This window comes from Agelaius tricolor, unplaced genomic scaffold (assembly GCF_023055355.1).
Source record: "Agelaius tricolor isolate 1412-34295 unplaced genomic scaffold, bAgeTri1.0.p SCAF_15, whole genome shotgun sequence".
Taxonomy (NCBI): domain Eukaryota; kingdom Metazoa; phylum Chordata; class Aves; order Passeriformes; family Icteridae; genus Agelaius; species Agelaius tricolor.
In genome coordinates, this window is record NW_027269275.1 from 8,319,939 (window position 1) to 8,332,142 (window position 12,204).

General features: G+C 39.1%; 1 protein-coding gene across 1 annotated transcript in view; it reads right to left on the reverse strand.

The window, feature by feature from the left end:
* The window catches only part of ITFG1 (integrin alpha FG-GAP repeat containing 1), a 72,071-nt gene that overhangs the window by 19,669 nt on the left and 40,198 nt on the right, over window positions 1–12,204 (reverse strand). The window contains exons 10-12 of the mRNA XM_071440342.1: window positions 9,132–9,304; window positions 2,325–2,475; window positions 1,955–2,063 (exon numbers count right to left, since the gene is read on the reverse strand). Coding sequence (XP_071296443.1) covers window positions 1,955–2,063; window positions 2,325–2,475; window positions 9,132–9,304 — 433 coding nt within the window. The remainder of the gene's footprint in view (window positions 1–1,954; window positions 2,064–2,324; window positions 2,476–9,131; window positions 9,305–12,204) is intronic.

A 12,204-nucleotide genomic window follows, 5' to 3' on the forward strand; every position in this document is an offset into this window, starting at 1 on the left:
TGAGTATTAGAAGAAAACAACAAAACCCACACACATATAATAAAATAAAGTCCATTCTGATGCAAAATTTGGACTTCTAATGACAACAGTTTGGTTGAGCAGCAGGCCAGTAATGGCCATGGGCAGGGAGGAGGATGCACACCAGGTACTGAGCCAGGGAAAAACATTACTGCTCCATGAATTATGGTATCACAAAGCAAGCATGGCAGACAGAAAATGCAGATTTGCACCAGATTTGAGGGCAGATCATCCTAACCATCAGGAGTTTCTTAAAGATTTTCTGTCTTCTTTAAGGGTCCATTGAGCTAAGGGTACAAAATGTTTAGGATCAGGAAAATACTGAAAGGTGCATGTAAGATGTTCACAGTCTGATTAGAAATCACTCCCTGTTTGTGTCAGAAATGGCACTGCTCTAGTCAAGGAAGTTTTCTAATAATTTGTGTGTGAATATTAACAATTGTCAAGACTCCTAAATTACCATTCTATGCTTGTGATTCCAAAATGTTGAAATTTCTATATACAGTAAGATGTAATATTTTATGCAGTTCAAACCCCCCAATATCTGAATAGTCAAGACAAATGTGTGTGGCAAAGCAGAATTTGAAGACTATATGCACCTACAAATAGACTTTTAACACTACAGCTTTAATTTTATCTATTACACATAGGTGAGGATGCAAGTGGATCCAACTCTTCCCATTTTGATGCAAAAGGGCACACTGAAATCTGCTGTTCAGTTTCACCCCTAGAACAAATTACCTGGCCAAGTATATTTGACATCAGTTATAATGAGCAAAGCTGTTCTCATTGTCCATATGCCAAATAAGTGAACACAATGCATTTATTGATACACTAAATCACACAAAGCACATTTTGTTAGAAATACTTTCCCCAGTATCACAGTAAAAATATTTTTAGACCCTCATTAATTCCTATTTCCTGGGGTTTCTATGCAAAAATACTCACACCCTAAAAGGGTGCTAAAAAAAGGCTTGCCCCAGTTTTTAAGACAGATTTACACAGAGTGAATAAAAAAAAGCATGTTGCAAATTACTCCCTTCCCCATTAAAATATCACACAATTGTAGTTCTGGTATGGCTTTGTGGAGTGTAAGATTTTCCCAAAGGATTTTCTGCATGCTTTTGTGAATTACACTACAGATACATGGTATTATTTCAAAGAAGGCTTCCACCAACATGATAAATGATTAAACACTATCATGATGAGAACAGAGCTCAGGCTGTGGACAAAGTAATAATAGCATCAGCCCCCAGCAGTAGCTGCAGTTCTGTTCTCTTCTGGTGTGCAGAATGTGTGCTTTAGAGGACTGGATGCATTTAAAAAACATGAAGGCAAATACAATTTTTGAAGGTGAACCTCTAGTTGTTGCTAGTGAGCTTTGTCTCCATAGGCTCCCATACAGCCTCATTTTTCACTCATTCTCAAAAAATCAAGCAAGACAGGCAAGAAATTATCTCAAAGCTCAATGCCTTTGCAGCTGAAGAACACAGAAGGGCATGCAGTTTAAAAATCTAATTATGAACACTGTAATTTAACTCAAGCCTTTTAAACCAGCTCTCATTAATTCACACACCCTGGCCATGTTCGTGGCCACTCTGTGCTCTCAGGGTAAGGTCCAAAGGGGCTGGTTTGTGCCATGTGGATTTGGGCTGGAAACACAGAATTGACTCCCACAGGGATGCAAAGTGACCCTCAGAACAGATCATGCAGTGTAAGCAAAACCCACCATGCAGGAGTCCCTGAAATAAAACCAGCCCCTTTGGAAGGCAATTCTGCATCACTCCCACATGACACACACACGTGAACTCCAGCAAAGCAGGCTTGCTATGGCACAGGTACAGAGCATTACCATAAGCTTTTCATATGCAAAGACTCAAATATTCACATCCTTTTCAATATCCCACTTTGACTTTATTATGCATTGATAACTTACCAATAACTTTAACAAAATAGGCATCTGCTTCAAAGTTATTTTTCAATGTATGGATAGCAAAGTCCTTGTTGGAATAGCCTTTGCTTAGCACAATGATATCCAAGATACCCTAGAGGAAAAAAACCCCAAGTTTACATTAGAATGCTTATTTATGCTTGGGAAAAATGCTGAGCAGCAAAGTTTACCCCTTTGCTATTTATTTTAATATCTTTCAAACACTATGAATATAATGCAAATCAATTTGGGATGGAGAGGGCCATCCACAGCTCAGCAGGACAATCCAAGGCTGCCCAGGCAAGGCCTGTGCAGGGCTCAGGGATGGGCACAGCCACACCCAGAGTCTGTTTGCTGGGTAAGGAGCTGCACTTACATCCTCATAGATGTCAAAGAAGGTGGCAACCACAGCATCCTTGATCTGATTGAGATCTGAGAGCTCCCAGAACACCCTGAACATGCGCCGCACGCTCTTGCAGCTCACGTTGTTGCATGGGACATTTTCTAGTAAGAATGCTTGTTGATTGCTGTAAAACATACATATATAATACATAAACCAACTTGAGAGAAGTCTAAATTACAGAAATTTAAAAATATTGTCATTAAATAGTTTAAGTGCTCTGGAGTTAGGTGTAATATAAGCTCAGCTAGCAGCTACTGGGTACTTGAAAAATCCATGAGTTTGCAGACAGAACTACAATCATTGTCATGCTTGACTTATAACAATGAAAACATGAAATAAATGGATCCAAACCAACAGGAGTAACTTAACCATTCAGTCAAAGGACTGAACTTATCCTTACTTTATTCTGAAAAAACTACAAATGAACTTATCTGCCATTTTTCTTAATCCCTTCCACAGTCCGTCAGCTTAAACACTATTTAAAACATGTCCATGCTTTTTTCATTACTGCATGACAGCTTCTTCCCATCCCAGCTCCATTAATACTTTTTCTTACACAGTGTATGTTTTAAGCAAATTTGAGATTAAACCAAACCTCTATTTGTATGTTTTCCACTGTTTCAAGCAAAATACAAAACACAAAACCCAACCTGCTAAAGTGCAGTAAAAATAGGGCAATGCAAAGCAAGTTAGGCACTTGCTGACATGTAACACAAAGAGGTGCAAAACTAAACAAGAAATGTAGAAACCAAGCAGAGTGCCAGGGCTAGTGTGGAAAAATCTCCCCTCTAAAGAGTATCCAACAGGTGCCTCTGGCTCAGTGGGAGAACAAGAACAAACACTGATAATGTATCAGTGCTTCTGGAACTGGGAAAATCTCACACTTTACCAGCCTCCAACTCCTCAGGCAGGTTGTATCCTGGGAGCCTGCTAAAATCCTTCATTGCCTCAGCAATGGCAACAGATGAAGTTTCCTCCTCTCCTTGTGGGGGCAGAGCCAGGAGGCAGAGCAGTGTTCTGTAAAGGCAGCTCAGCTGTCAGAGCCCAGGGCAGCCCCAGAGCCATGTCCTCAGTGTGACCCTGCACACGCTGCTGGCTCTGTGGGGACAGCGAGGTGGCTCCTGTGCCTCAGCAGCATCCAGCGTGCACGGGCACACACAGGCACTTCTCCTCAGGCAAATCACTGAATTAACCATGGCCAAAGGGAAATGAGGTCATCTGCAATATTTAAGGTGCTGCATTATCTGTATCTGAGAACTCATAATCACAACTTGAAATTCTTAAGTGCTCACATTCATTTCATGTATTACCTAAGTACCATATCAGAAGAGCCAACTCCAAGGTAAGGTGACAAGCTGAGCTAAGCAGTTTGTTTCAATTTCTCTTTTTCATTATCTCAACATAGCTTTTTAAAATCTGGACAAACTTTTACAAAGACTCATTTTAAGACTCAAAGACTCATTCAGATTTCTTTAAATTGTCAGAAATTACTTAGATGATAATTAATAATGAAAGACATTTGCATTATACACTGCACACTACTCAAGTCAAAGCTAGAAGCCTTTGAATGGATAGACACAAGTAGTTTATTTACTACAGGAAACTTTTTTATTTTCTTTCCTTACAACTGAGAAAAAAGGAAAACATTAAGCAAAGTGGCACTGAGTATGGAAATGCCACTTTCCTTCACCCTTCTGTATCTACAAGAGAAACAGAAGACAAACAGCAGGAAGAAAAAAGCAATCTCAAACCCTAAACAGATGCTGAAGACCCAAGAAGAAGTCTCCCTACTGTGGGAGAGCTCTCTTGTAGAGGCAATGAATTCATTCATAGATGTAGCATCCCTGTGTGCTGCACCTCAGCCTGGGAGAAGGAAATGTTGCTGTGCAGGCCACGCTGCAGCAACAGGAGTTGCAAGCCCTGATTTTCTGCAGGGGGGAAAGAACCTGCTGTTCTCTGCCTCCTCAGCTGCTCAGGTTGTTCCTGGGAGACATCTGGATTTGGCCTGTCAGCTGCCAGTTGAATTCTTCTATGATTTAAGCCTGTGATACACAAGGAGCCCTAGAATCAAAGTATCTACTGCTATGTTTCATTTCTGATACATACTATAATAAATAAGTGCAAGCTTATGACCTTCCTATTCTTTTGAACAAAATTTTGAAGAGTTCCCATCAGAAAGAATCTCCCTGTAACAAAGATAATCATCTGCATCCTTAAAATGACAAAGCAATGTCCTTGAAAGCCTATAAAGACAGACACTACTGTAATGGTAAAACCTAAAAAATCAATGCTAAAGTGCTCTACAAAGTGTAACAGTCAATACCAAACAACTCAGCTTCAATGCTACAAGAGAGAGCACAAGAACTCTGAACTAAGACCAGCCTATTGCGCTTAACGTGCCATTTGCAGCACTTCAGATTCTCAGCTATACACACCAATACACAGCTGCAGATAAATGGTGTACAGCTTTATTCCAAAGGACATTATATCCCAACTTGGTACCTTCTGACCAAAGTCATCTATGCAGGAAAGGGAGATTTAATAAGGCTTAACACCAAAGAAAGACTGAAGTCTTATTTTAGTTTTATTTTAACATATTCCTTTGCAATTAGAATTAAATATTTACTGCTAATTTCATACATCTCTCATGCTGTCAGTTTTAGGGTAGTTCATTTAATTCATACCAGGGACATCTAAATCATCACTATCTTACTCCAGACGTTCAGAATAATTGAATTTGCCTCTGGTTTTTAGATTTGCTCAATTACAAGGTGCTCATCAATCCTTCATTTAAAAGAAGTCCTCTATCCAACCTTCCTTCTGACAAGTGACAACTAATAATGATTTAGGAAGAGATAATTTGGTCGAATAAGAGTCCTTCCATATAAAGGATTAATATATATATATACACATTAATTTAAAACTGAGCATGAACACCTAGAAAACTTTCTAGAAGTCTATCATACTTAGAAGTTTTTTATTCAACTTTCCATATCCAGCTGTTTTTTGTCTCCAAGTTTCAGTCTTTACTGTTATCAACTGTATCAGAGATAAAGTATTGTCAACTTGGCCAGTGAAAAACATTCCCTTTGAATAAAAATGGATTTGAAAGACTTAGATTACATATTTGCAATGCCAGATGCCAATTACTAGTGTCTAATTGGAAACAATTGTTAAACAAAATTCCTTTCATCTAATTAGATGGGAGATAGATGCTTATAAACTCACATGCAGTACTTACAATTCCAATGTTACCAGAGCCAATTTAAAATCAGCATGTGAAAAAATGAATTCATTTAGGTAAGACAGGAGGTATAGCTGAACCAATTACTAACTACTGATAAAATCCCTTCACCTATTATTATTCTATATACACACACAATTTCTAATACAGAATTCATGTATATATCTAGCCTGAAGAAAAACCTGTGGACTTGAATTCTAATGTGCAGGTTTTGACTCAAGTAACAAGTTACAAGAATTCAGACTGAACAGATAAATATGTAAAGATCTACAGTGCATTTAGCACCTTCACCTGTTGGAATTTATTGAGTACCTGATGGAATTTATTGAGTCTTAATAAAGGCTCAAAAGGTTCAACCCCCCACAATACCTGCAACCACAAGTGAGACTCCTTTTTGCTGTTTCTGGTAAAGAAATGTCTCCACACTGTCAGAATATTACACAGTGTAATTCCAAATCAGAGGATTATGGCAGGAGATGAAACAGCAGAGTCTTAAAACAGCTGTGGCAATAGTTGAAGCTATTGATAATTTTCTTGACTTGTTCACTGGGCAGGACACTAAACCAACATTATGCCCAACTGTGGTATCTTTATTTCAGTCTTTTGTAGGGATTTGTAAGGATTTGATCTGAAAGTACTTTCCTGAATTGTGATGGAGGCATATAATTGATTTTAATCCTTTTCTTCCATTATCATGTGTTGGTATGCCTTCAGATGAACAAAATTGTTTCTGCCTGCTTTAATTTCTTTACATTACAGACAGCAAGTAGAAACCAGGCTTCCTAAACGATAGCACAGATTGAGGTCAAGAGTTTATAAAAATGCTTTTATCATTTAATCACAGTAATCAATCACTGAAATTAGATCTGTAGATGTAGCATGAAAGGCTTCAGAGAAAGAAATAAACAGCTTGATCCAGAAGTGTTTAAAATTGATTAAATAAGGTTTTCATTTTAATTTGCTCTAATTTAAGGACAGCTTTTAATTTAATTCCCACACTGTTTTAATACTCTCCAATCAGTGACCCAGTTATACATTTTAAAAGAAAGTATTTGCTTAAGTCTCTCAGAACCAATGAATTATTATTGAATGTGTCATTTCATAGTGAGAGTAAAAAAAAGTGACTTTTGCTCCCATCTCAATCTACAAAAGCATGCTTCCATTACTTCTATACAAATACTGGATAGATACAACGTTAACATGCAATGTATTTCTTGATTTTAGGTTACTTTACTCTGTTTTTGCCAGAATTCCTCAGTTTTCTGAATCTCCTTTTTAATAGCTTGTCACATCATCTGCCAGTGCTTTCAGTCCTTATGCCTTATTGTGTCACTCAACTTTGATGTCAAGTTTAAAAATAATTTTGAATGCACTCAACTGAATAAGCAAACAAATTCAGAAGCAAGGAGAATAAAAGTGTATCACAGTAGTTCATTGCAACAAGACATAGGTGACTTCTGGGCTTCTACAGGAGTAACTATTTACAAACTGTTTAATGATTTTACACGACATTACATTGCTGTAATTATACTCCAGCCAGAGGACAGAGGCTCCTAAGACTTAAAACAGCTTCAGGTACATTTTTGAGCTCCATACACCTTCATGCAGCCCATCCAGCTATCAGGATACACATGCTGTGTATCAAAACACGAGATTTCTGAGGCTTAGGCAAAAGCAAAGACAGCAACTTTACAGTTCCCACGTCACTGTGTTACTTTGGCAAAGGGAAGGCTGGTCCTAGCTTGCTCTCTGGACTGTCTGCAGCCTTGTTCAATGACTGCTGAATAGAAGATGCAAAGTCCCAGCTGAGGAAAGTCTGCAGTGAAACACCTGACATTCAGAGCCTGAGTGCTTTAACTTTGCCTGGCAAGCTCTGGGTCCTACCAGCATCACCTCCTTCTCGTCTGCCGTGTCTGAATAGAAACAGCTGCTCTGCTGTTATTTTAAGGCTCAGAGGTACAGACAGAGCTCAGCTGCTCACAGCCTTGTCATGAATCACATCATGTAGGCTGAACACAGGCACGCTACTCTTCAAACTGGGTCATTTTTAGGTGTGTCACTATCTGAAGAGTTCTAACACAAAAATGTCAGTGAGTTGACTCATGTTTAGACAACCACTAGAAGACCTGAATTGACTTCTTGGACTCAGCACCAAATCCTCTAACTATCAGATGCATCAAAGTGAGGTCCTCACTTGTTTTCCATATTGAGTATACATTCAAACTATGAACCTGTACCCAAGATCATTCAAAATACCATGTAGAGGAAGATAACAAATACACCTATGAGAGACTTATTCTGCTTTGTAATGCATTAGTGCAAGTATTTGTCGAGCAAGGAAGACATTAAGACTCCACAAAGCACGGGTTAAAGTACCTTTTACAAGTGATGATGTGAAGGAAAAGGGAACAAAGGAAGACATTAAGACTCCACAAAGCAAGGGTTAAAGTACCTTTTACAAGTGATGGCATGAAGCAAAAGGGAACAGCACAAATAAAGTTCCATCCCTGCAGAGGCTGGCAGTCAGCTGTGCAGCACAGACTGCACTCACGTGCACACATCCTGCCTCTGTTGAGCTTCCCTGGCAGCCTGGTCTCTGGGGCTCTCAGCTTTTCTCCCAAGTGAACAAGTCTATTCATCATCCCTATTGTCAAGCAGAAGCATGTTCACGTGCAAACATGCTCTGCACTTGAAGGTAAAGATAAGGACACGGCAGCAGCAGCATGCCCAGGTGCCAGGTGGGAGCTGCCCATGGGCTGCTCCGTTCCATCACCGGCAGCACGTGCTCAGCAGCTCGGAATGCACCTACTCAGGTCAGCTCTTACACGGATCACTGACCCCTCTGTGTACAACAGGCTCCCTGAGAGCATCCCCACATGCCCTCTCCCACCTAGCACCAGATGGTAGCAGTAAAAAGTAGTGGGAAAGCAAGCAATGAAGAAAAAATTTTAAAAAAACAGAGGATGAGAAGATTACACTGAAAAAATTAAGAAGAAGGGTTAGAAGTTTCTTTTTTGAGGGGCTTGGGTGTGTGTGTTATTTATTTTCAGTTCTCTTGGACAATGTAAAAATCACTGGTACATTCCTGGTTCTCAAAAAGGGCAAAGCACTACTGACTGCATTTTCCAGCAGTCACCAGTCAGTGCTCACTCCATGAGACAGCACAGAACAGACTCCCCAGCTCACACAGCCTGGTGCTACTAGTGAGCACTGACAGCTGAAATCAGGAATTTACAGATGATGTGGGAAAGGAAAGGGAGAGAATCAGCCCCTGAGCTCTGGGAGGAGTACCTCAGATGCTGCCTCATACTGCAGTCCCTGATGGAATTCCCCAGCCAGAGTCCCAGTCTGAGCCTATACAAGGATGCATTCTGAATGCAGCACGTAAATACACTCTTGGGTTCAACAGAAAACACTTAGCAGAGATCAAAAGTCTTGTTCACTTGATAAAATGAATGAGATGCACTAAAGTTAGCAATTTCTATGACTGATGATTGAACATGAATCTGATGGCTTTATTTCTAGGTTTGCATTACCTTCCAGAAGTGTTCTTCAATATAGCAAGTGCATCAGGGTAGCCATCCATATTGTAATCTCCAATGTGAAGTGTAATTGGAAATGAAATTTCTGCTGAAGATTTGTCATTTTGATATGGTACAAAGCCCCAGACTGTGTCTTTATTTCTGAAGTCTTGCAAAACTGGAATCCACTGTAAAACAAAACAAAACAAAACAAAAAAGAACAACTAAGTAAAGAAATTAATTTTGTTTATTTAAACAATAGTTCTATTTCAAACAGCTGACACCACTGCATCAGGATTCTTAACCATTTACAAGTAAGGATTATTTCCTAACTCTGTCACCAAAAGAAAAAAATAATTTGAAGTATTTTTTATGCACTCAGCTATTCTAGAACAGGAAAATATAGTTCAGGTTGTAAGAATACAACCAGAATATGGAAATATTCAGGAACACCTTAACTGAAATTCAGGCTAGCCAGGAATTTCTACTAATCTTTAAATGTAGGTAAGACCAAACCATCAGGGCCATGAGATCTTGAGTCTCTTTTTTTCCCCTGGAATTGCAGGCAATGCAATAGGCATCACTAAAGCTGAGGAGAAGGAGCCAGGCTCTCTGCTGTGATACATGGCAGAAGAGCCAGAGAAAATGGTCAGACTGACACGAGGGAGGTTCTGACTAGAGATAAACAACCTAATTAAACAGCAAACGAGGCTCTGAGAAGTTGCAGGATCTTTGTCCTTAGGGGTTTTCAAAATCTGTCTGGGCAAAGCTTTAAACAACATGGTCTGAATTCAGTTTGCTCCTGCTTAAAGCAGAAGGCTGGATCTCCTAAGGTTTGTTTCAGCTTGAACAATTTTATTATTCATGGATATTTAGAAGTTCAAGAGCTTCAATTCCTCTCTTATATCCCCAGAAGCATCAGATACTGAACTGTTTGATAAGAAATTAAGATTAAAGTATCAAACTGAAACTACAAAAGAAATGCAAAGTATAATTTCTCCAGGACAGGAAATAGAATGCATCTGCACTTACTTTCCAAAGTACTACCGAGGTGCTAAATAAAAATTTATCTTAATTAAAATCAAGGTAATTTTGCAAGTTAGTATGAAGCTGAAGTGCCAGGGTTAACATTTCAATGCTACAGAAACAAACATCAGTGTCATTCTAAAAGTCAGGAGTAATTTTATACATTAACTAACTGACAATGCCTTCAAAAGGACAGAGGGGTGCCATCTTAAAGGATCACTATCACCAACATCAAAAGCACTTAACAGATCTTACATCTCTCTCACCCAAGCCTCAATTCAGCTGCTTCAGGAAGCACAATGAGACCATGACAGTATCATATCCTGCCATGGAAAGACTCCCTTGCTGCACAGTCCAGTGGTCAGCAACACTCCTGCCACATGGTAACTGTGTGTGACACTGGACTGCTCCCTTGGGAGCACCAACCACCCCAGGCAGGTGGGAGAAGCCCCCAAGTGCCTGCAGCAGTGCACTGAGGTGGGTGCTGTGTGCAGCCCAGAGGTGGCTGAGGAGCCTGGCCAGTCCTGCCTGTCACTGCACCCACCCAGCGTGTGCCACGGCTCTGAGCTGAACCCTGACTGCAACAGCTGACACCAAACACACCTGGACCCTCACACCCACGACATGCACGTGTCTAATTAGTTACCTGGAGCTGCTGAAGGCTTAGAAAATCTAAGAAACAGAAAATGAGGACAATACTCTCACCCTGAGGGAAATTTTTCAGAGGATTGGATTTCTTAGCACTTATTTGTCATGCAGAAGACAGATGAAACAATATTATTGCAAAATAGTCTAATTTTGAAAAACAGTGATTGGAATCAGAACCATGAAATACAATATAGCTTTTACTTTACATGGTATCATTCACACAGTCATTGCAGTAAAATCCAATTATATCCATCATATACTTTCTAAATGTTCCCAGGTATGGTAATACTATCTTAAAGAGACAAAATTAAAAATGAATTTTTAGGTACAAATACAAATTTGTTTCTCTTTTTACTCTATTCAGAGTGATTAATAGAATGCAATTTCACATTCCTAAGGTCTACAATGAGATACAAAACAACAGGTGAGCACAACACCACCTATTGCCACCAAGCATCAGCACCACTGACACCACAGAGCAAATCCATCCCTGCACTGCAGCAGCTGTGGGGCTTTTCCCAAAAGCAGCTCAAAGTAACATCCCAGAACATCAGCCTTGTTTGATGCATAACCAGACCACATCCCAGCACCAGCTGTGCCTTACTGACAGTTTAAATTCAGAGTAATCCATGTTTTTAGTGAAACTCCTTCTGTAGATTTCTACTACAAACTCCACTATTGGGTAATGTAATGCAAAATTAATTGTTCCTGTGCCTCAGGACATATAGTTAAGTACAAAAGGCAGAAAAAATGAAAATATGTTTGTCAACAATATAAATCTCCTGCTTATTTTGTATTTGATAATCCAGACAATTACTTTAAGCTTCATATTTGCTGTTACTATGTTTCTAGGAAAAGACTAAAACTAATTTTTTAATTTCTAAGATAGAAATAGGAGGGTATAATGAGGACATATGAAGCTATTTTTTCCAGTTTTCTGATCATATGATTTCTCCTACACAGCTCAAATGAGAAAGACAAAAAATTTGTCTTTAATTTTTTAAATGAACACATAAAATTCAGTCAGAGAAATCAGATTCACTTCTTCCTTTTCTGTTAAATTCTTCTGCATAGCATCACTGCTAACATCACTTAAAATATTTATATAGATATTTTGGATCCTTCAAATAATGATTTGTAGGCTAAATATATATGATTTGTAGGAAAAATATTTAAGTGCTTGAAAATTTTCCTATTCAAACTCTTCAAACATTTGTTTATCAAGAAGTAGAATGGAGAATGCTTTCCTGCTCTGTGAAAACAGCATCATTTTAGTTTTGAAAAAGATGTGGGGATTTGAGAAAAATGTAAAGTTCCTTGTGGTTACTGTCAAGGGCTCATTCCTTACCAAGTCCACACTTTGCCATGCATTAGGGAAGGCACTTCTCTTGCTCAAAAGCCTGTGAGCAGGTCT